Source organism: Daucus carota, chromosome 3 (assembly GCF_001625215.2).
Source record: "Daucus carota subsp. sativus chromosome 3, DH1 v3.0, whole genome shotgun sequence".
Classification (NCBI taxonomy): Eukaryota; Viridiplantae; Streptophyta; class Magnoliopsida; order Apiales; family Apiaceae; genus Daucus; species Daucus carota.
The window spans coordinates 41,047,105-41,073,001 of NC_030383.2; the positions used below are offsets into that span (position 1 = coordinate 41,047,105).

A 25,897-nucleotide genomic window follows, 5' to 3' on the forward strand; every position below is an offset into this window, starting at 1 on the left:
ACAGTATATATATCAACTTCAAGAAATTTATTGATAAACAACACTTATATTAGTAATATATCTTAAACATGCTTGTGGTTAGGGTTTGATGCTACTAGCGGATACTAACTTCATCGCCAAGTCTTGTGTGACGCCAAATTGGAGGCGTTGTATAAATATCCATGTCTATCACTAGATTCAATATAAGACACTTTATTCATCGAAACATAAAGAGACAACATATTTATGTCATGTTACCGTCATTGACTCGTATCTTTGCTAAAAAAAACTTCAAATTCCAATTGTCACACTTTTTCCTATCCATTATGACAATAAATTAACACTCCACATTAATTCCAACCCTGTGTATCATGAGCATACAAACTATATTCAGATAGATTGTAATCTAATTAGTCTTATTAGAGACAACAAATTCTTGTCAATGTAATATACCATATAAGTTGGTTTTAATGTGATAGATAATGATTTAGAGGATGCTTTGTGAATGCTGAATTTTAACACTAAAATAGTGTAAAATTTGCAACATGCATAATGTAATGGGTTAAAAATGGTTATAGTCTTCTTATGTGCTAGGGTGATTTTTCCTCTATGTTAAGAATAATGAGAGGGAGGGAAATAATATCAATAAAAAACTTAATTATCTCATCCATTACGGACCCTTTCATCAGACTGAACTTTTGGAAGAAAAGACTACTGCTTATAACTTGATACAAGATCACTGTTTTAGTAAATGATGCGGAAAAAGGTAGTGACATCGATTCACAAGAAGCCCAGCAAACTCTTGAAATAGCAGAAGCTAATTTCAGAAAAGTTGAAGGAAAGAGACAAAAAATTGAGGCAAATCTAGCTCTCCGACGAGCTAGGACACGAGTCGAGACGATCAATGCGATTTCGTAACTAGTTGGTATATCCGAATAATCAAATAAAAAAAATAAATCGAACAATATAAAAAAAGATAAATACAAAGCATACGGATATAAAAACTTATTAGAGACCTTGCTTAGCAAAATATGACTATCTTGCACAGAACTGAACCTCTTGTGCTGGGAAGGAAATCATGTAAGTACTAGAAGACTATGATTTGAAAAGGCAGACAGAGTTTCCTGCTTCATAATAAACTTAGGAGCACCGACTCGGATACGTCGACACGGGACACGGGGATTCTCCAATTCTCAAAGAGTCTTGAATACGGGACACGGCAAAAAAAATAATCATAAAAAACATAATATTTATATATGTTAAATATTGGATCATATTCATAATAATAAAGTTTATTTCATGATGAGACACATATCTATTCTGCATTTTCATTCGAATGATCATCTTGTATATATATATTATGTATATATATATAAGAAAGTAGGAGATGTAGTGATATGTATATAAACGTATGTCTGATTGTGTATATATGCGGATAGAAGATGAAAAGAGCTGACTGCGGAGCAATATTGTAAAAGAGATGGGTTAGGTTAAATAAGATATGGGCTGGGCTGCCTTAAAAAAAACATATGGGTTAGGGTTTTTTTTAAAGGGCCGTGTCGGCCACGTGTCATGTGCTGACACGCCACACGACGAGTCAGACACGTACTCAGCCGAGTCGGTGCCGAGTCGCCATGTCGTCCGTGTCGGACACGGACACGGCGGCCTTTTTGAAGTATCGGTGCTTCCTAGTAATAAACAAAGGGGAAACTAAAAGACAATGCAAAACAGAAGGAAACGATGGCCGTTGATCCCAAAACATAAACTAGACAATACTGAAATAAAACATTTAATATAGCAGGAAAGAAACATAGCGTTTTATGGTTGTATACTTGGGAGACAATCCACCAACAAACTGATGATAAAATCTCAAAGAGCTGGGTGGGGGGAGGATGACCAATAGTCAAACACAGACAGAAGAGTGTGGCAAACTTTGCCTGAAGGACAATAATGTCCTGAAACTCTTGACACTCTACTAGCCACTCTGCAAGTGCTTAAGGGAGTGCAAGTCTATGCTTGCTATTGAGGCGGGTAACGAGGGTATGTCCCAGCATTCTGAAAACCATTAGGGCTATGCATCATTTGATGACCATATTCAGAGGGCATGCTTGCAGGAGGCATGTACTGGGGATTATGCATCTGACCCGGCATGGGCTGAGGTACTGCAGGGGGGCCTGCACTCCACCCAGACGAAGGTGGATGCACTGGATGTCCTTGATGAGCTGAGGCATAATGAGACCCATTATATTGGGGGACACCAGAACTTACCATTGCAGGTGGTAGTTGCCCTAATATCGAGGGTTGGGTGCTCAACACTGAAGACATTGGAATTGTATAGTCTCTGCTCCTATCATTGTTGACCTATTACAAATACAAGAAGTATAACAATGAACTGAGAACCACTTGAGGACAAGAATGTCCTTTAATTCAGCATCCTTATTTAGAAAAAAATAAATAAAAACATACCTTTATACTCAAATCAGTGTGACGTGAATATGAAATATGAAGCTTGCAATACCCTCCGTCATATATACAATGTCCTTCCAAGGCTTCTTTAGCAACCACTGCTGTTTGAATATCTGTCAAACCAGTTCAAAAATATAACAATGTACATAAATACCATAGCATGGGAATTTTACACCACCAGAATGGTATGTATACCAAAAGCCGGTACTTGTAGCAACATCTAATTTAAAATGAATTTTCAACTCTGATCACATTACTGGAAAGTACTTGCTCAGACAACACGCATCAATTTCATATTATTCATTTCATAATTTTTTCCTACAAGCAACTCATTTTTAATATACACTATCAGCAATCAAAACACTCTACAAGCATCCTTTCTCTATGAGTCATCTTATCAGATACCTTCCATACATGTTGACTTGTTGCTAAAGCTTTTTAAGAGCAGAAATGTGGAAAACATGTGCTGATCTTCAAATTTAAACATAGACACACATATACATTATATATACATGTGTACACATTCAGGAAAATTAAATTATTCTGAGTCCTAAATCTAATAATTACATAATCACATCAAATCAAACCAGCAGTACAAACTGTCGTTCAGGAGAATTATCATCACATATCTTTTAGTACATCTCTACAAGACCAGTGCAAGTTGGCGGAGTATGAACTTAAATTGAATTTAATATTTTGATAGACAATTGGTATCATATTAATCGACTGAATTCTAAGTTAAATTACCAGGGTACTGTATCAATGCTTGAACTCCTCCATTCTTATCGAACATGGCAATTTTCAAGACAGTCCCAAAAGCAGAGAAAACCTATTCCGAAATTACAATAAAAGATTAATATGATAATATATGATCCACACAAAATTTTAGATGCTGCATAATAGTTATGCTGATAGACTGATACCATGTGGAGAACTTCCAAAGTGACTTCATATGGCATATTCTCGATAGATGCAAGAAGAACATTGCTTTCAGGCTCTAGCTTTTTGCCATCTAGACCCTTACTAATCTGCAGTAGCTCATGAAATCGCTATCAGACAATCAAAGTATACAGAAAGCGCTAACATTACCTAACGGCATCAAAGGGTAAGTTGCACATAAAATCACTTTTTTTTGTAATTTTTTATCATTTTCGCAACAGTGGATTTCAATTATAAGATCTAAGAATTTAAAGCTTCTCACATCAAACATGATTATAGAAGTCAAAGGGAATCTAGGGAGAAATTGGGAAGACATAACTTTTTACCTCAGATACCAAACACATGCATTAGGCCATGAAAAACCATAGCTCAGGATCATAATTAGAGCTTAATCCTTGCTTAATGGATAAAAAATTATTTACAGAATTCACATTTACCTGCCCAGTTGCATCTATGGCGGAGGGATTAACAGGAAGGTTAGGATTAGTGTAGTCCCTAAAGGAAAAGGATAACGATTAACACACAACACAGTCTCATATTAAATCATATATACAGTTAGACGAAGGGAATTGACGGTATTGACCCAATGTCATGTAGTAAAACCCACCTGCTGCGATGGCTCTGAAATTTCACACTCAAATCAGTATGTGCAGAATAAGTAATCCGAAGAGAACATGGAGCGAGCTCTGGAATCAGATAGCTGAAATAGGTTCGAAAAAGATAAATCAGTGCAAAAGTTTAATACCACAGGTCACTTAAAGAGAACATGATAGACAACCCATCACCAAATAATAAAAGCATATAAATGTGATTAATAGCACCATTCAATTGCTAGTAACAGCTTGGCCACTAGGTATAAGTGTTCTATCTAGCATCTGCCATCTCTTTTTCTGCTAGGCAGTTAAAGGACGGGTACTTTTTAGTTTAGTCCTCATTTAAAATGCTGTTATAAACTTACACGAGGTAATTAACTTACTATTAATAGAACAATCTTCCCTCCCAACCAATTCTTCACACTTTCCATTTCTGGATGTCGTTTTTAATTGTTTACATTTCAAAACTTTCTAATAGTAGTAAACTTTTATAATATAAAAATAATCACCCACCACTATATCCACCTTCCAAATCTATCAATTATATATTGAATATTTAATTGGTCTCATCGTTTTATCCACTTTTCTTGTTCTTCCCCAATATCTTATACACTTCTCTTAATCTCCATGCCCAACCGAAATATAGACAGCATATCGTCGCATATTGATAATATGCGATGTGAATGGTTTCAAATCCTAAAAAATAGGTAAAAACAAGCCAGGAACAACTAATCATCTGATAAGGATATCAATTCATTAAACCTATACAAAATTTATAAGTGAGTAACAGAGTCTGGTACTTCAGAGATATTTTAGTGTCTTCACAGGTGGTTGCAATTGTCTATGAGACCTCAACAAATGGAGAAAGATGACATGGGAAGTAGACACAAGCATAGTTACATGGGTCAAGGCTCGATCTCTGTTACTCAGACTCGGGTACGAAGTGTCAGATCCGACACATATTCGAGTGTCGGACTCGATATTCTTGAAAAATTAGGACACGGGGACGGTGTCCGAATTTTGGACATGGACACGGGTACGGGGACACGATAAAAATTAAATTAATTAATTAATTTATATAATTATATTAATATTTTTTCATCATTTTTTTATATTTTTAATAATTATTTCAAGTAAAAAATAAACTGATGATTTTTTTTAAAAAAATGTACATAACATGTATCGAAGATATGAGCTATATTAAACATTTTTTACCTCCAATATAATAATAAATGGAATGGTTTCCAGCTGTCCACCTAACACACCTAACACAAATGAACCTGGATACCATCATGTCCAAGTACATGTATTATTCGATACAAATCCGGTGTATCTCTTCGCTTAAACCTTATCGTCTTCATCTCATATATCTCTTTCATCTTCATTTTCTTTCATATTCTTTCATCATCTTCTCTCTTCTCTTTTTATCCTTCCGCTACAACACCTTCGACGAGCTTCATATTTTTCTGGCGCCGGAAAAAAGTGTCGGTTTTGCGTATGGCGAATCCGCCCCGTATCCCGTGTCGTGTCCCGTGTCGTGTCGGGTCAACACGGGTAAGGTGGCCAAAAGTGACGAGTCGGGGTAACTAAGGGTTCGATTTGAAACGGGGAACGGAATCGGATACGCGAAACATTGGTTTCAGTGAATCCAATACGACGGAACGTTTGGGTACGAAGGAACGTACGAGTACGATGGGTTATTTTAAAATAAATAAATATATATTTAAACATTTTTATGGTAAATATACAGTTTAATCAATAATTTACATATTAATTAATATATTTTTAAAATTATATTAAATAAAGTTATTTTGAAATAAAACCGGTTTAAAATTATTATGTGAGTTATGAAGTTATTGGGCCCGAAAAAGGGCTAGGTCACTTCATATATTTTCCACGGTAACAGTTAATTCAATTTAAAATGTATTGGGCTTGGAGATTGAAAGGCCCAAACACATGTATACTTTAGTAACCCTTTTACATGCCGCTTGTGTTACATATACATACGATACACACATACCGTTTCTTTTCTTCTTCACTCCTTTTCTTCTTCTTCTTCTTCTTTGCATACAATCACAGTAGATATGACGCTTACATCTGAACTATGTACGTTATTGTGACAGCGTACCCGCTCTCTCTGTTATTCTTTATGTTTTTCTTCTTAAAAAACTTGGTCGTCGGAGTTTGTGTGGATCGCCGGAATTGACGAATCGGTCGCGAATCATGGCGACCTAGGTTGGAAATGACCCGTGTTCTGGGTCGAATGAACTGGATTGGGATACGTGGCAGCGTACCCGTTTCCTTGTAACTATGGACACGAGTCACAAGCAAATAGATATTGGAGAGGGATCTAACACTGCCAAAAGCAGTGTTGTTAAAATCGCGATTAATCGCGCTTCGCGAGTAAGCGAAGGTTCCGCGAGCTGCGTTTGAGCGATTTAGCGCGAATATGAAATTGGCTAAAAGTCACGCTTAACTCGCGATTACTCGCAAAAACTCGCACTAAAAAGCGCAAAAACTCGCAAAAGTATAAAAAAAAAAAACTAAAATACTTTTAAGTTAAAAAAACTCTTTTTCTCTCAACACTCTCTTTCATCTCTCTCTATGACAACACTTTTTCTTTGATACCCTAGTCTTAAATATTTAGCATATATGCTGAATTTTAAATACTATTTCCAACGTTTGTTAGGTTTTTAATTAAATTTCCCTTAGAAATTACTCTTTTAAAAGGTACTGATCACTTGAGCCATTGTTAAAGATGACTCAAAGTGTTGGCATTGGATGGAAAATATGAAAATCAAGTGGAGAAAGACAAGTCAAAAGTTCAATGTTCGTTTTGCAAACATACTAAATGTTATTGATTGATAGTATGATACTTTTATGTGATATTTCCACTATGTTTGAGGCTATTATTTATGTTTAAAACTAATATTACAAGTAACATTCTCAAAATTATGTAATTATATAGATATTTTATTTTTTGGCAAAAATCACGCAAGTAATCGCGCTTCGAGAGTTGCGCTTCAAAATTGGAGCTTGTGTTTTTCTTTTTTGCGCGTTTCACAACACTGGCCAGAAGAATGTAAAGCACAAAAAACAGGAAACCACATCATCGGACCAAGATGAACATTACCTAGGAATGCTTCTCCCATCAAGTGCATCCTTAGCGGAGGAGGCAGTTTCTGAATCAGTGAATTGCACTAGTGCCTAACATAAATTTAAACTGTATTATTACAAGATGAGAAGTCAAAATTTACACTAATTCAAATTGGCAGCAAACTCACCTGAAATCCAGCAGTCTTCTCAAATGTAGTAATCTTGTGGACAAACCCAAAAGCCGAAAATACCTACATAGCAAATATATAATTTAGAAGAGAAAACAACCATTTTCTGTACTCACCTAACATATTTATTGATTGCTAATTTGACAGTAGATATTCTTCATTGATTGTTTATTAAATATGGGTGCAGACAGTACATGATGAACATGCCTTTCCATGGAGTAGGCATGGAAATTCAATTCTAATCTATATCTAGCTATAAAGAGTAATTATTACTACTCATATTATTAGGATGCAGGAATACTAACAAATGACCGTAACAGAAGGGATGATAGCAAATATAGAATCTACCGGCATGTATATTGAGTGACACATAACTATATAATAGCATATATCACACTGTAGATGCCCATATGTATATAAGGAATATCGAATACGGGTATGACAAGAAATGAATCTGAATAAAATCGAAAAATATGACCATCTATTTGTTTATGAACCGGCTACAACAAACATAAGAGTAACAAACATACGTGTTTCCTATATTAATATTAAAATGTCTCCCTAGTCAGAAGTCAGAACCCAACATACTTGCAGAACTAGAACAAAAAGGCAACAAGAGTAACATATGAAGAGGTCAACAAGAATATCCATGGACAGATAACAAATTCCAGAACCTGCTTATAGCAACACAATTTTTACTTTTTAGATTCAAACCCAATGCCATTCTCCAATACACAGAAATAGCTTAAACATGAACAGACAATGAACAAACCATAAAATTGGTCTAAAAAAGTTACGCGAAAATAATCAATGAGCAATAAGCACTGTTGTAGTGTTGTTTTAAGGAAAAACTGGCATATAATAAACTTTATTAAGCTCTTAAAAGGATAAGAACTATAACATCCATACCTCATTTATGCAAACTACCATACAACCACATAATAACATTTTGCCGCACACATACATCACTAAGCACTATTGTTCAATTAAACTGGTACTGGAATACTTAATCAAGAACGTGGAAGAACATGAAGAATGACGTGGAAGTATATGAAGAATGACATCATGAATGAAAACTACTGAAAACCAGTTTATATCACATTGTCACTCACATCCAACATCATCAAAAGGAAAGCGTAAAAGACGAGCTCAATATTTAACTTCTAGGAATAGACTATACTGCTGTGAGGGGACATAAAAAGATAAAAATAAAAGATGAAATAGCCTTATACTTAAAACTAATAAAATGAGAAGTCAGTTTTGTGCTGTGAAGAGGCAGAGAATAAAGAATTTAAGATAGCCTCATAGCAAACTCCCCCCTCACCCAACCCAAGAAAAAATGAAATGGCCATGTTTCTAAATTTTCACCCCCTTGTACTTAAATAGTTAAAACTAATATAATGATAAGTTTAAAAAACAGTGCACCAGTGTTGTAAAAAGCGCGCCTAGGCGAGCGCTTAGGCGCAAAGCGCACCCTTAGCGCCTCATATATGTCGAGGCGAAGCAACTTCAATGAAGCGCACGCTTTTAGCCTTGAAGCACAAAGCGCGCTTAAGCACGAAGCGGTAGAAAAGCGCGCTTTAGCGAAGCTAAGCGCATAATAAGATATTTAATGTTATTGGGCCACTTTTAAGGCCCAAAAGTACTAACCCATAACAAAAAAAAGAATTTTGGGTCACTTTTAAGGCCCAAAAGTACTAACCCGTAACAAAAAAAAGAATTTTAGAAGACGCTTTGAATTAGGAGATAAAATTGACCCTATATCACTCCTTGTTTGATGAAAGCAATGAGTGGTTGGTTGGAAGCCTGGAATTCTGCCTATGAAGCATAAATTTTGAATTTTTATATTTAAGTTTAGGATTGTTTTTCTCTCTAAAAGTATTATTTAATATATTATAAAGGATAAATTAAGTTATTTTTGGCTTAAAGTGTGATTTAATATATTATGAAGTATAAATTATGTTATAAACCTATATACATATATCCTAAATAATAAATAAAAAAATTGTAAAACATGCGCCTAGCTTCAAAGAAGAGCGTGCCTCGCTTTTGCGCTTTGCGCCTAGGCTCCAGAGAGTTTTGCGCCTCGGTGCGCTTAATGCTTTCGATAACACTGCAGTGCACGAAAGATACACAGAGTACTTAAAGTTACTTTGTCCATTAGTTCACATAATTGATACAATATATTGTTCCATTGTACCACTTCTTCATATGATAAAAACACCTAAATAAAATATTGCATATTAAAGACAGCCAAACAATAAAATTCAGCGCGAACTACATTACAAAGTATTCCGACACAAGCACCATAACCAACACACCATGCAGAACAAAAAGAGGGAAAATAAAAAGCATCTGAAAGCCTAAGAATGGTAGAGGATAGGAAGATGAGGAAGAAAGAGCCAAGCGTTAAGGGAAGGAGAAAAGAGACAAACACACATGCGCTCTTTCTCCCGATGCAATAAGCTGCCATGAAGATAAATTCCTTCACAAGAACCTGCTGATTTATTTCCATTCATGTCAAACAAAGACTTAAACAAGCTGGGTTGTGACAAACCTAACCACCAAAAACCTTAGATTGTTTATCGAGAAGTGCACCGCTATGTAACCATACAAGCAAAACACAACAATAACTTACCACATGTAAAACCTCAATGCTGACAAGCCGTGCATCATTGCCCTCGATTGTTACCAGCAGTACATTTCCAGCAACATCCGCCGTAGTTTTGTTGTTCACTATCTCTTGCCTGTTGGAGTACTGCAGGTAGACGGTTTTCCCTCGTACCTGAGCCGGTTCTGACGATGAAGCATAATACGATATCATTGCTATAGCTTGATTCAACTCAGCCTATACACAACAAACAACGAAAAACGTTACAAAAAACCAATACATTGAACTACAACGAAACATGATCAGTAAAAGCAAAGCCAACAATCAATACAGACTCACAAATTCAATAAAAGCTTGGTTCCGATTAGCTCCAACATTACACTTCGTGTTGACAACTTTACCAAATGGCTTCCCAAGCTCAATCAATTCATCCTCAGTACACTCCCACGGCAAATTCCTCAGATGTAGAACCTTGGAAGGAGGTTGCGTGTAACGAAACTGCGGTTGACTCGATACAGACGCCATAAAACTATCCCCTACGCCTGTCAACAAATATAACAGTCAATTAAACCTTCTCCCTATAATCTATAACTAACTAAGAGCATCTCCAAGGGGCTCTCTAAATAAGCTCTTAACTTCAAATTTAAAGAGCAAAGCAAAAATTAGAGCTCCAATGGGCTCTTAGAAGCTCTTTAAAAATTTAAGAGCTTATCATCTCTCCTCTCTTTTAAAGAGCATGTAAGAGCTCTTAACTTTTTTTTTCATGAATATAATATTGATTTCCCTCCAACTTTACCTCCAACATTTCTCTCTTTTTACTATTCTCTCTCATTTATATGAATAAAATATGAATAAGGAGCAAGTATAAAGAGGAGCATTGGAGTTGAAATCTTTTTCAATGTCTTAACTCACTAGGAGCCAAATATTATATTATATTTTAAAGAGTGATTTAAGAGCACCACTGGAGATGCTCTAAACACGAAATCGAATGACTCAATACAGATGCCATAACACTATCCCCCAAAACTATCAACAAATATAACAGTCAATTAATCTATACTCCCTCCATTCCAATGGATTGTATACTTTACTTTCTGGCACGCTTTTTAAGGCTCCTATAGTTTCACAATATTTTTTTAAAATTTTCTTTTTCTGAATAAAAATTTGATGTTTAAACTTTTATTTAAAAAAAGAAAATTTTAAAAAAACGTTATGTAACTGTACTTTATTAGAGCCTCGAAATGCGTGCAACCAGTGGGCGGGTACATCCCATTGGGACAGAGGGAGTAATCTATAACTAACTAAACACGAAACCAAAACACTGTAAAATAAAAAAAAATGTAAATCACGAAGAATCAAATTCTCTAATATTCGTTACAGCCGCACAAAATCTAAATTCTCCGCAGATTACAAGATATAATTGTAAATTAAAAGTTGCGACAGATAATACAACATAAAAACCCTAACAAACAATACACACAGATAGTGTGTGTATGATTAACATATGCATATATGTGTGTGTAAATACTGTGAGATCCAGGTTAATTACAAGAAACTAGGGCCAGAGAAACACCATACCTGAGTCGACTGTAGATGAAGCGTTTAATTGATTTTCTTGTGATTTTTATTTTTATCCAGTCGTTTGTATATTGGACTTGATAATTTTTTCTTAAAGCCTCTGTTAGGCCAGGCCCGCTCCAGAAGACTTCCACCAAACGGACATGTTCGTAAGTTTTTATTTATGGATCAGGCCTAGAAAAGAGTGTTATAAAAATTGGTATTGGTCTGTTCAAAAAAAAAAAAAAAATTGGTATTGGTATTCTCTAATGTGTGTGGTATATAGTTGATCTTGGAAATATAAATTTGAAATATGTGGAGTAGAGTTGATTTTGGAAATATAACTTCACATTGAAAGTTGAAGTGGACAAATATTTTAAAACAAATTTTTTTTTTCTAAAGTGGACATCTATTTTGAAACGGAGGGAGTAATAAGTTGAGTTACCGATTTAGGTCAACTGAAAATTAGGAATTAATCGAAGTGAAAATAAGATGTATTTAAATATTAAAATATTATTTAATATTTAGTTATTTATACACAAATATATTTAATATATCAAAAGTTTTTTAAATGTTCATAATTAAAATAATATAGTTGTTATAGAACTAAAAACGGGGGTGAGCGATTCGTGCTTTGGACTGGTCTCGATGCGAGATGCCTACGTATCTTCTGCGTGGAGAAGAATCAAGTCCAAAACGTAGTTCTAGTTATGAGGGGTAGAGCCCTTTATATAGGCGCTTCGAAGTCAGAAGTGGGATGGAAGTATGATTCTGTATATCAGACTTCTTATCGAAGTATGCTTCGAAGCAAGAGATAAGATAGAACTCTTATACTCTTGTTGTTGACGTTTATCCGAACTTCTGAATATTTATCTGCTAGAATCAGATGTATTGTAGAATTTAGACTTGTAACTGGACCTCTAACTGGGCCTCTATTAATTAATTACGAAATTAATATCTCAGGCCCTATTTAACTGGGCTTTGGGCTTTTAATATCCAATAATAGTCAAGTATTATTTCCGACCCATATCATTTGCCCCCCAACTTTCGACAAGTTTTACAGAAACTTTTCAAAAGTTGTTGAGTCCTTATCGGCTTTCTGAGCTCCTGATTCATTTATCATACGAGAAAGCTAACTTCTGCAAATTCCTATCGTCCAAGGTCTGAAGTTCCATAAATAGCGCAAGGATCTCATCGATCTTGACTACTTTGAAACAATTCGAGAGATGATTTGAATTGATTGTATAGTAAAGATAGCTCTGTTTCGTATCCTTCGGGATCGCACTTCATTTTTAATCGGAGTACCGGAAGACATGAGTCTTTCTTTTGACTTTTCGGGTCGTTTTCATGGCATTACGAGTCTTTTTTATTGGCACAACAAGTATCCTTCAAAATTACGTTTGTAATGGTACTTTCGAGCACTTTCGTATTTTTCCATGGCTAAATTCAAATTAATTGGAATTTTTATGATTAAATTCCAATTTTCTAGAATTTTTCGAGCCTTTAAATAATTTCCAAAATATATTTGAAATTAAAATTTCAATTTTATGATTTTTCTTGTATTTTCCCCTATTTTTGGAATTTCTGGGACATTTCTTTTAAGAATTAAATAATTCTTTAATAGAAACTCATCCCTCTCCCTGAGATGCTCTCTTGGCGTGGGTACCCCCGCCAAGGAGGCATTCAAATAGCCACGCCTAGGAGACACGTCTCCTAGGCGTTGCTGAGAGTTCCCTCGTGTGTTCAACCTTCTTGGCGTGGCTATACCCGCCAAAGAGGCACCTTTAGTTGCTACGCCTAGGAGGCGTTCTCCTAGGCTTGTGTGTGCTCTTTCAAGAGTAAGATGTCTCCTAGGCGTGTGTACAGACGCCAAGGAGACCTAATTTTGTCACACGCCTAGGAGAAGTGCTTCCTAGGCGTGGTTGAGTTCAGGGCCTTCATAAGGTTTCGACTGGCATGCTTCCTTGGCGTGGGTAACCCCGTCAAGGAGACATGTTGTAACACCACGCCTAGGAGATGTGCTTCCTGGGCGTGGTTGGGTTTAAGGCCTCCATAAGGCTTCAATTGTTATGCTTCCTTGGCGTGGGTAACCCCGCCAAGGAGACATGTTTTCACACCACGTCTAGGGAATATGCTTCCTGGGCGTGGTTGGCATTAAGGCCTTCGTAAGGCTTCAATTGTTATGCTTCCTTGGCGTGGGTAACCCCGCCAAGGAGACATGTTTTCACACCACGTCTAGGGAATATGCTTCCTGGGCGTGGTTGGCATTAAGGCCTTCGTAAGGCTTCAATTGTTATGCTTCCTTGGCGTGGGTAACCACGCCAAGGAGACATGTTGGTATTTATTTCGTAAGTAAAGCATTTCGCTGCAATTGTCTTAGGAACATGTTACCGTTATAGGTTGTGGGCCTTAGTCTATAACCTGTCAGGCCTATATAGCTTATTTTTCTTTATTTTTTGCGTGTATCTCCCAGAATTCTCGAGATCCTTCTAGAATAGGTTCGAATCTTTCAAGTTTATGGGCTTCCCGCCTTTGACAAGGCTTGATGACCGGCCCAAGGCCCATTTTACGGGCTGTAGCCAGTTCATTTTAGGGTTTACCGGCAAGTGAACCGGTTGTGGATTGCCTATATAATGAGTGGCTGAGAGTTCATTTCTCATTTCACTCTAAAGTTTCCAAGTTTAAGTGCTAGAAAACCCTCCCAAACACTCTCAAAATTCTCTAGTTTCTCGGCGAATTCTTAGGCGTATTTTTGGCAATCTTCAAGTTCTTTCCAGATTCCGGCCGATATTCAAGGGTTTTCCAGTTTTCCGGGCGATCTTCAAAAATTTCCCAGGTTCCGATCAATCTTCATCTTTTCTTCATCTGTTTCTGGGTTTCAAACCTTCATCACAAGGATATCAATGGCGGATTCTTCATCCTCGCAACAATCCCAGCTTTCTCAACAGCCCGCTGCTCGTTCTCGCGTTAACCGAGGTAAAAAATCCCTCGTTCATGCTAGCGTTTTTTCACTTAGAGATTTATTAAGTGAATTTGGTCAAGCGTTCCCCAATTTGCTTCATTTAGATGCTTATAACTATCCCACTAAGCTCACCCAAAAAGATATTGATATTATGAGCAAGCTGTTTGGAATTGAACACCCTTACAGGGCCGAGCTCCCAGGCCCAAATGACCGGGCTTGCTACCCAAAGCCCGGGGCAATTAGGATTTACAAAGAGACCTTCTATGCTGGGTTCAGATTGCCTCCCCCAATGTTTGTTTATAGACTTTTAGCTGAAGCCCGGGTATGTCCAACCCAACTCCAGCCCAATGGCTGGAGGTTCATAAATTGTTTTTTGGTCCAGTGCAAGAAGCATAACTTAGAGCCCAGCGTGGCTGTATTTAGATATCTTTTTAAGTTTGTGAACGCCCCAAATGACGAAGGCTGGGTCAAAATCCAATACCGGACTTTGGGCCGCAGCATCTTTGTTTCTGACTCGGCCCCTGATTCTCTCCCGAATTGGAAAAAACAATGGTTTTATTTATACATGGAAGGGGCCAATTGGGCCGACTACTTTTACTCGGACTTCAGCCGGGCCGAGGACGGAACGATGCGGTCCCTTAAGTTGGGGGTCGAGGAAGAGGCTGCAATTAGGGTTTTGACGGGGGACAACCTCCACCATTGCTCGTTGCTTATCTCGGAGGCCTCCCTCCAGTTACATGGGCTTAGCGATTTGGGCCCTGAGGGTATGCCCCATCTACTTGCGCTTTTAATAAACTTCTGTTTACCTTTATAAATTGAGCTTCTAACCTTTCGTGTTTCTGATTTGCAGCCCAAGTTGCTTTAGGAAGCATCTTCAAGAAGCGCGAAACCGCCGCTTCTCAGGCGGTGGTTACCGAAGTGCCTCGCGAGAAGAAGTCGCGAAAGAGGGGGAAGTCCCCAGTTATCGAGAAGGTTCCTGCCTTTCTAACTCCTCGCGAGGTGGGCGTAGAGGAGGACTCAGGCCCCTACGTCGTGGAGTGGGGCCTTCTCAAGAAGGACACCGTGGTGGGAGATTCTCGGGCCGCCGCGGAGTGGTCGCGGAACGTGATTACTCCCCGGGATCGAGCCCACGTAGTGGAATCGTCCGAGGATCTCCAGATCGAGCTTCTGGGGGCCCAAGCCGTGGCGACGGTAAGCCCAATGCATTGTTTTCAAGTTTTATCCTAACTTAGATAATTTCTTCTTCTTCTAACTTCCTCGTTTTGTGTAGGTCAACACCTACCTCCAAGCTGCGGTTCACAACTTGAAGGCGGTCAGGGCCGAGAAGTCGATCGCGGAACGTGACCGCGATCGTTACTTCGAAGCCTCGACCGCTAACTTTGAGCAGTTCCGGAGGGTGGAGGCCGAGCTGGTGGCCGAACAAGAAAAGGTCCGTACTTTGGAGGCGGAGCTGGCAAGGGTTCAGAAGGAGGCGGTGGAGGACTATAAAAAGTCCCAAGAATTTGACGACCTCCTGGCCGCGGAGTTCGACACATCCTTTCCCGAGACCTTCAAATCTTGCTGGGAAAGGATCATAGAGGAACTCGGCTCCCAGATCGAGGGAGTCACACTGGAACGATTCCCTGTTCCGAAGCTTCCCGGGGAGGAGACCCCTTCCCCGATGGCGGTCGAGGATCTCGGGGATTCGCATCCTGTGGACTCCCAAACTTTGGAGATTCCAACTGAGACTCTCGTGATCCAAGATTCCCACTTGGATGAGATGGATCTTGGGAAGGATGAGGAGGCCCAAGATGAAGCCCGGGACGGGGCCCAGGAGAAGGAGGCCCGGGAACCTGAAGTCCAGGAGACTGAGAAGGTCCAAGATGATGCCTTCGATGATGGGCTCCCTTAGGCTAGGTTTATTTTTCAGCCCCGCGTGGCTTGCTTTTGTAATTAATTATTCGGATATTTATACCCTTCGGGGTTTTAAATTAAATATTTAGATTCTCTTTTGTCTCGTCCTTTAATCTCGCGTATTTAGCATTCTTTACTTAGAATACTTTTCGTAGGATTTTAGTTCATTCAAACCTCAGAGTAATCCTCGGGATTTTCATCAGAGTAATTCTTACTTAGAATTTTCAAACTCCGAAACTGACTATTTTAAATCCAAACTTAGGAGTTTTATATTCAATGTGTAAGTTCGATCAGAACTCGTGAACTTTTCAAAACATAAGTACAAGTAAAAACTACTTGGATAAACAAGCTAGGTAATCCTCAGGACTTTATTATTATAGTAAAAGAGATAACTATTTCTGGAAATCAACTACATGGCAGTGGTCAACATGACCTTATTCTCGTGGTAACTACTAACTTCTGTTATCACAGAGTAGATATTAAATATAATATATCTTTAAGTTGGTCGCATGCCAACTTCTAGGGACTTCAACTCCTTCCAAGGTTTGAAGCTTGTATGAGCCATGGCCTGTGACAGTCTTAACTTGGTAGGGGCCTTCCCAATTTGGAGCCATCTTGCCTTTGGGACCTACCCCTGAAGCCTCAATTTTTCTAAGTACCAGATCTCCTTCCCTGAAATATCGCTCCTTAACCCGTAGGTTATAGTAATAGGAAGCTCGTTTCTGGTTTTCCACAATCTTAGCATGAGCTTCGTCACGAATCTCATCGATCATATCAAGCGCAAGTCTCATACCTTCTTCATTGGCTCCTGGCTCATACTGCTGGACCCTGGAGGATGTATGAGTGATCTCAAGTGGCACCACTGCCTCGGCTCCATAAGCCAGCTGAAAGGGGGTGGCCCCAGTTGAAACCTTGCAAGTGGTCCGATACGCCCATAGTATAGGCAGTATGTCATCGGCCCATGACCCTTGGGCCTTCTCAACTCTTTTCTTCAGTCCATCGAGGATTATTCTGTTGGCCACCTCAGCTTGTCCATTAGCTTGAGGGTGAGCAACTGAAGTAAAGCGTAACTCAATCGAGTAATCCTCACAATAACTTTTAAACTCAGCGTTATTGAACTGAGTCCCATTGTCCGTAACCATGACTCGAGGTATTCCGTATCTGCAAATAATATTTTCCCACACAAACTGAGCAACCTGCTTGGTGGTTATCTTGGCCAGTGGTTTGGCCTCAATCCACTTAGTAAAATAGTCAATAGCTACCAATAGAAACTTCCTTTGCGCGCTAGCAAGTGGAAAAGGTCCAAGAATATCCATCCCCCACATTGCGAAGGGGATAGGAGTATTGATAGATGTCAGCATCTCAGGTGGCTGTCGTACAACAGGTGCAAACCTTTGACAACGATCACACCTTTTCACATAGTCTTGAGCGTGCTTTAGCATATCTGGCCAATAGAATCCAAGGCGAGTCACTTTATGAGCCAATGCTCTTCCACCAAGGTGTTGGCCACATACCCCTTCATGAACTTCTCTAAGGGCTTCTCGAGCCTCATCTGGCCTCAAACATCTTAAATAAGGGATCACAAACGATTTTCTATATAAGACCCCCTCAATGAGTACATACTTAAGGGCCCTTACCTGTAACTTTCGTGCTTCATCAGCATTAGGCGGCAGATGACCGCTTTGTAAATACAACTTAATCTCATCCATCCAAGTGGCCCCTGTGTCAATGGGGGCAATTAACTTTGCTTCGATGCTAGGGGTTCTTAAAACCTGATAATAAACGCTTCCTGAGCATACCTCATCATCGGAGGATGCAAATTGCGATAAGGCATCAGCCTTGGTGTTCTCCTCCCTTGGCACATATTCTACCAAGCATTCTTCGAATAGTGCCATCTGGGTCTTTACAATCCTTAGATATTTTAGCATAGTCTCCTCACGGGCTTCAAACTCACCATTCACTTGGAAGACTACAAGCTTTGAGTCACCACAGACCTTTAAATTCTTTACCCTCAATGTTCTGGCTAGGCCAAGTCCAGCTATCAATGCTTCATACTCTGCTTCATTATTGGTGGTCGGAAAGTCTAGCTTAATAGCATATTCCACAGTAAAGCCATCAGGGCTTTGGAGCACAAGTCCTGCACCACTACCTTTTGTTTTTGAAGCCCCGTCAAAAAATAGTAGCCAATATTCTTTAGGTTTTTCTTCCTTAGTAGGTTCTTCTACCTTGTCTCCTTGCCCCCCGACTTCCTGGTTGCTAATGGTGCATTCAACTAGGAAGTCAGCTAAGGCCTGAGCTTTAATCGCCGTTCGAGGTTTGTATCGGATATCAAATTCTCCAAGCTCAATGGCCCACTTGATCAATCTTCCACTAGCCTTAGGGCTATGTATAACATTTCGGAGAGGTTGGTCTGTCAGGACTTCTATCTTATGAGACTGAAAGTAAGGTCTCAACTTCCTCGAGGCCGTAATCATGGCCAAAGCAAACTTTTCGATCACTGAGTAATTGAGCTCCGCTCCATGCAGAACCTTGCTCACATAGTATACCGGTTTCTGGACTTTGGATTCCTCCCGAACCAAGACGGCACTTAGCGCTTGTTCCGAGACAGCTAAGTATACATACAGGGTTTCGCCCTCTACGGGTTTTGACAAGAGTGGTGGCTCTGCCATATATTTCTTTAGATGTTCGAAGGCCACTTGGCTCTCATCCGTCCATTCAAAGTTCTTAACCTTCTTTAATGCTTTGAAGAAAGGCAAGCACTTGTCTCCTGACTTGGATACGAACCTTCCCAAGGCTGCAATTCTTCCTGTCAGTTTCTGAACATCCCTTACACTCTTTGGGGGTTCCATATCTAGGATAGCTTTTATCTTGTCGGGGTTGGCTTCAATACCACGCTTTGAGACCATTAGACCCAGGAACTTCCCAGAACCGACCCCAAAGGCACACTTAGCTGGGTTTAACATCATCTTATGCGTCCTCAGGACTTCAAAGGCCTCTTTAAGGTGTTCAAGGTGATCCGCTTTGTTCAAGCTTTTCACCAACATATCGTCTACGTATACCTCCATAGTCTTTCCAATCAGATGTTTAAACATCTTGTTTGCAAGGCGTTGGTACGTTGCTCCTGCATTCTTAAGTCCAAAGGCCATAACCAAATAACAAAATACACCAAAGTCAGTGATAAACGATACCTTGGGTACATCGTCCTTGTCCATCCGTGTTAGGTCCAGATATGATTGTAGAAGGGGGGGGGGGGGTTGAATACAATCAGTACCAAATCGTCGCGGAAGTTAATCTGATTGAATATGATTTGTTAATCAGATTATAATTAATTAATATAACAATGTTTGAAGTCGTTATATAATTAAAATGGTTCAGTTTTAATGTCCACTAAAGTTCGTAGAATAAATTCGACAGGGTATATTCTAGATTTAGTGATTAAAACAACCGGGTTATCAAAGCACAGAAAACTGTGGATATAACGATCAAGCAAGTTACGAACAACTTGAAAGCTTTACAAAATGCTTTGATTACAAAGTGAATGAACACTAAAAATGAAGGATGCAATGCCATATTTATAGGCAAAGCATTTGTACTTGTAAGACAATTGAAAGACAAGACAATTGTGAGTAGCAAAGACAAAGTAGCAAGGGCAAGACAATTTCAGATTGCCTTGCAAGCACTAGACACAGCAGAAAGACAATTTTAAGGCTAGCAAGACAATTCAGAGCTCGGTCAGACAATCTCCATTCGGTCAGACAATCAAGGATTGTCTTGCAAATCTTCATTCGGTCAGACAATCTTTGATTGTCTTGGCAGAATGCATTCGGCCAGACAATTTAAGATTGTCTTGCAAGCATCCAGTCGGTCAGACAATCTAATTGTCTTGGCAGAGCATACTCGGGCAGACAATCCAGGATTGTCTTGCTGAGTACCATTCAGTCAGACAATTAAGAATTGTCTTGTAAGCTTCAGTCAGACAATCAAGGATTGTCTTGCAGGCTTGGCTTCGGTCAGACAATCTGTATTGTCTTGGCAGTTGGAAATTCGGTAAGACAATCTCAGATTGTCTTGCTGAGCTTGAATGGATGATTGAATGTAATTTGTAGATTATATTTAAATAGAAAATTATCCACTTAATTAATTTAATCATATAAATTCATAAATTAAGTTAATTCGAGAGTGAATTAATTTAACAAATAAATTACATAATTAATTTAATTATTTGAGAAGTGAGATAATAATCTATTAAATATTAAATCACCCATTCAACAGTAGAATTGCTTCCCGTCTTCTTTAAACATTAAAAACTCCGTCTTGATCAGTCGAACGAACGAACCACCAACTCTGCTTGACTTCAAATATTCAATTTGAATAACTGATACACAGATGTACTGTCTGGTTCATCTGTATCTAGTTAAATCAAATATTCTTTGTCAAATAAACTTTTAAGAAATTGATTTGTTCGTCGAGTCTTCGTCTTGTAAGTACTTCTTCATTAAATGGAATCTTCTGATAAAATAAAGTATAGAAACTTTATATCTTCTGAACTCCTGGACGTGCCACAAAAGATTATTTGTGCACTGAGGCTTGAACATATTAATGAACTTCTTTCAGTGGTGTGCAGCAGCATCCTGGAATTTATCTGACATATAATTCCCATAAATCATTTGACGTTCTTCGTACGGATTCCGTTGACTTGCTATTTACTGAGCTTTCTTATCTGAGTTGAGTTGTACCTCTTTAAATACAAATAGGCTGAACATATGCCTTTCAATCTCCCCCTATTTGTTTGTTAACATAACATGCAAATTTCCTAGAGGATAACTCAACTAACAGATAAGACAAAGATTTAAACAAAGGAATGTAAATAGCAAAAAGTTTATGGCTTGCATTAAACATTAAACCATGATCGTAAATAGATTACAAAAGGATGTTCCTTGAACATATCTAACAAAATATCCTAATCAATCTATTCACTCAGAACGAGTGACTTCTCCTTCTTCAGCATCTGAACAGTGAATAATTGGAGTAGAAGGCTCATTCTGAGTAGGCTCTCCAGCTGCAGTGGATTCTCCACGCTTCTTTCTTTCACGAGCCAATGAAAGATAATATTGAACCTCTATATCCACAGGGTCTTCGATGAAATCTGCTGGCTGAGATTGGTTGATATACTTCATCTTCCTGAAGTATTGTTGAATGTTTCTCCTTGTGCAGTAGTTTACAATCTCAGTATCAGCATCAGCTTTGGCCTTAGTAGCGAAGCCCTTGGTACGTAGAATTGTAGATACAAGAACCAACTGACTAACATCATACTTAAGAAGATGTTGGTGGTCCAGGTAGAAGGTTCCAAATTTTCTCTCGTGAATGAACTTGACACAGTAAGGCTTTCTGACAACTTGTGGACTGTTAAGAATAGCACAATCCATAAGTCTGTCACGTAGGAGTTCATTCAGATTCGAGCTGCGTCTGATCTTGTTACGAATCACCCAGATTTCAGTTAGAGATAGAAACTTGAATAAATCAATTGAAACCCTGAATGTTCCGTTTCTCTGAGTAGAAATAATGATCTCCCATTCATTGAGAAGATTCTTGACACCAATAGTTATATATTCTAACTCGAGAGCAAGAGCACGCATAAACATATCTTCATTAGGGTTAGCCTCTCTCAGGTCATAAATGAAGGATTTGAATTTACCATCATTGAAAGGTTCCCTTTGAGGTCCAGAGAGGATTTGTCTTGCAATATCCCAGCTTTCACCAACTTTCCTGGAGATATCCTCTCTCTTTTCCTTGCACTTAGCATCCCACAGTTTCTGTTTCTCCAGCTTGACCAACTCATCAGTTGTCCTCTTTTCATCTACCAGTTTTTGCAGTTCCTGAAGCTTTGCTTTGCTAGCTTCATGTTGAGCTTTAAACATCTTGACCTTTTCCATGTGCTCAGGATCTACAGACTGATCTTCATTGAAAAGAAAGCCTTCCTCGAAACGACCTTCTTCCTCAGCTTCAAAATAAGCAGAGTCAAATGCATCATCATCATCAACATCTTCAGGAATATTGTCATAATCCTGATTAGTGAAGATGTTCTCAGTTTCAGGCATTTTGCCTTTGGATTTGCTGGCTGCAGAAGAATCCTTTCCACTTGCTCCTTCTCCACCCTTATCAGTATCACCACCCTTGTCACCACCCTTATCACTCCTGTCACCAGCACCAGCATTGCTGTTGTTAGGTCCAAAGTATCGTAGAAGGGGGGGTTGAATACGATACTCACTACAATTTAAAATTCTTTCGAATCTTGCGGATAAATAAATTGCAGTCCTGTAATGTGTTTCGTGTTCTGGATATTTATTGGGTCGGTTTCTGAGGATATGAAAATATTAAACCAACACACAATATTTTCCAAGATATATCTGTATATTGATAAATACCTCGAAGGTGCTACAAATCCAAACCCAAAGGTTGGCTACAATGACCACTCCTCTAAATATTACAAGCCCTATCCACTACAAATATTTATGGTACAAAACTAGGCTAGGGTGTGTGTATATTTGAGAGAGTTTGTGCATAGCACTTGGCCATCCATCCCGAAGGATGATGTAAATTGTGAGAACCACAATCACATATTTATAGGCTTTCATAAACTAACCATGGTTAACGAGTTCGTCCTGGACGACTTGAGTTCGTCCTGGACGGATTCGATTTAACAAAATAAATCTAACTCCAAGAAACTCCATAGTGAATGTGCTCCCTTGTTCTCTCTCATCTCTTGGGGACGAACTTTGACTTGGTCAAAGTTTGCTCCTCAAGAGTGTGGATACTCCATTGTGATGTACTTAGAAAATTTTCTAAGTGAGGAAGAGCCTTTGACTTTTGGTCAAATGTTGCTCCTCACATAGCTTCCTTGTTCTCTCTCATCACTTGGGGACGAACTTTGACTTGGTCAAAGTTTGCTCCTCAAGAGTGCATTGTCTTCACTTGTGATGATACTTAGAGAATTTTCTAAGTGAGGAAGAGCTGTTGACTTCGGTCAAATGTTGCTCCTCATATAACTTCCACCATAGTGTCTTTTGACTTAGTCAAAAGTTGCTCCACCATTGTAAAAGCTTTCCTTGTTATCACTCCTTTGACTGAGATTGACTTGAGTTTGCTCCTCTCCCAACTTAGCCAAATTAGCTCAAATCTTGAGTTGGCACAAATCATATATTATATATATATTATATTATATTCATAATATTATATAAATATATGTATAAATAAAGATATACATATAAATATATATAATTAATATTTATATAAACATATAGTAATATATATATATACATATATTTAAATATATTCTCATATATTTAAATATATATAATATACATATAATTATATGTAAATATAAATATTAATATATATACATAGAATATATATAATTACCTATACATATAAATATACATATATTTATGCACATAATATAATATATATATATACACTTAAATATATAAATGTTTATGTAAAATATAAATACATATACTATATACATATATATTTATTTAAATATATATACATATAAATATACATATACATATGTTTAAAAACATATATACATATATATTATATATATTATATTTAATTAAATATACATATATACATATATAATTATATTTGTACATATACAAATATATAAGTGCACACATATATAAAATGTCACTTCCTGATATGGCTTTATGTGGAAGCTTTGACATATGGCATTTGAGCAGTAAGCTTTGGCATAGCTGACATTTGGCTTGGCTTGGCTTTGGAACAAATGACTTGATATGACTGGATCAATTCTTCGATCGATAAATACTTTGCAAAGCTCCGTACGTGCTGACGCTTAGTGCACTGGTCTGGTTCACAAGCGACTAACACTGAAGTTAAACATTGTACCGTCTTTGTCAGCAAACATTGATCAGTCGGTTCCGGGTTAGTTTATGCTTCAGTTTGTTGATTATAAATAATCAACCAAGATATCCTGAAATATCTTGCTTCAGGGGTTGCTTTGAAATCTTTCGAGTACTTGGACAACATCTTCATTGCTTCCACAATCTTGAATACTTCAATCTTTATTCTTCACTGAGGCATGAACATATTAATGAACTTCTTCCAGTGAACTTATTCCTTCAAGACTGTAGATGACTTCTTCAACCTTTGTCTTCGTATCTTCCGATTCCGGTGCAGGCGTAGTGTTATTTACTTGTCATGTTCTATTGTTGAGTTATCATCCCTATGTAACAGATAGGGTTGTCTTTACATTTAGACTTACAATCTCCCCCTATTTGTTTGTTAACCACAACAAGCAAATCCTCTGGAGGATAACTCAACTAACACTAGAAAAAGTATAGTCCTGGACTAGTAAATAATGCTACAAAGTTTCTGGATCATATAATACATTTCCAGATTTCATGAATAGAAATAACAAATGTGCATATCACCTTTATTTCTCTTGTTCTTGCTTACCTGCCTGAAAATCCTCATAGTCTGTCTTGAAGAGAATTCAAAACATTCCATTATGCAAAGAACAATCAGCAGCTTCATTGAATTCTTTAGTGGTAATGAATAAGTTCCTTTCTACCACTTACTGAAGAATAATTGTATCACCTTATACTTCTCCTCCCGTTACCTTGATCAGGTTCCCCTTAGTGATAAGTAGTTGTCTCCCCTTAGATGAAAGATCAATCCTCCTCCTTAGTTGAAAGAAAAATCTCCCCCTCAGTAGTACACAGCTAAAGAGTAGTTTAATCCCCCTTAGTTGTAGACAGCTAAAGAAAGCTAACTTACTTTTTCTTCCCCCTTTCATATATTCTCCCCCTAAATATATTCTCCCCCTTAGTTGTGGAATCCTCCGAGGATATGTGGTATCAAATATGGTCAAGGAACGTGTCCAATACATCCTGTACCAAAAGATAATATCCCTGTAGAGAACTAAACAACGCTAAAGCTGGGGTCGAAGAAAGAGTTCAGAAGAAGGGTTTACTTTGATTGGGTTGGTCCCTATGCTGAAAGAATAGGTACCAAACGGAAAAGTAATGAGTAAAACTGACATTCCAGTAACAACATCCACCTTGCCTTTAGGTATAAATTTGGTAATTAGTAGGTGTCTCACTAAAATGTTCTGCAGGTGTATCACTCAACACTCAATTTTCTCTCGGTTTTTGGGTAATGGTGTCACTCACAAGTTCTGTAAGTGTATCCCTCTACACAAATACTGAGCTTCCAAAATGCTGAGTACCTGCAAGAAAATCACCTTAGCCACCCTTAAAGGGGGTCACCGGTGGTGCAATGGGAGTTCGTAATTCCCAGTCCCTGCAGACTCATCAGATAAATCCGAATCATGGTCCACAAGTTGCCAACCACTAAGTGGCTTATCCAATTAAGGATCCAGAGTTGTTTGCTCTGGGAGGTTAGACAAAGGCTTAATTATGGCAAAGGCCCAAGTCCTCCTCAATGTCTGTGAAGACACTTGATTCAAGAGAATCATCAACCATAAGTTCACAACGTGAAATGGAATGAACCGTAGTTGCTTCCGTCAATTCTTTCAACAACTTGTGAGCTTTCAATACCAATTATTATTATATGTACCTCACAAGTG

At 38.1% G+C, this 25,897-nt stretch overlaps 1 protein-coding gene across 2 annotated transcripts; it reads right to left on the reverse strand.

The window, feature by feature from the left end:
- Nucleotides 1-1,709: 1,709 nt before the first annotated feature.
- Nucleotides 1,710-11,576, reverse strand: LOC108215125 (polypyrimidine tract-binding protein homolog 2). 2 transcript variants are annotated; one of them, XM_017387476.2, is made up of 11 exons: nucleotides 11,451-11,576; nucleotides 10,212-10,414; nucleotides 9,900-10,109; nucleotides 7,262-7,324; nucleotides 7,111-7,184; nucleotides 3,992-4,084; nucleotides 3,822-3,879; nucleotides 3,369-3,473; nucleotides 3,193-3,274; nucleotides 2,446-2,558; nucleotides 1,710-2,340 (listed from the first exon to the last, which is right to left on the reverse strand). In XM_017387476.2, exons 2-11 carry the CDS (start codon nucleotides 10,395-10,397, stop codon nucleotides 1,999-2,001), a joined length of 1,326 nt encoding a protein of 441 aa, XP_017242965.1. In that variant the 5' UTR covers nucleotides 10,398-10,414; nucleotides 11,451-11,576; the 3' UTR covers nucleotides 1,710-1,998. The 2 variants fall into 2 exon arrangements, with proteins under 2 accessions (XP_017242965.1, XP_063944920.1); XM_064088850.1 differs by lacking the exon at nucleotides 11,451-11,576 and adding an exon at nucleotides 10,845-10,933 and having other exon boundaries at nucleotides 10,212-10,467.
- Between the last annotated feature and the right edge of the window lie 14,321 nt (nucleotides 11,577-25,897).

Coding starts and splice junctions, on each gene's coding strand:
- LOC108215125 (XM_017387476.2), bottom strand. CDS start 10,397: ATGGCGTCTGTATCGAGTCAACCGCAGTTTCGTTACACGCAACCTCCT. Junction 3,474..3,821: donor CCATAGATGCAACTGGGCAG/GTAAATGTGAAT, acceptor GAGCTACTGCAG/ATTAGTAAGGGTCTAGATGG. Junction 2,341..2,445: donor ACACTGATTTGAGTATAAAG/GTATGTTTTTAT, acceptor TATTTGTAATAG/GTCAACAATGATAGGAGCAG.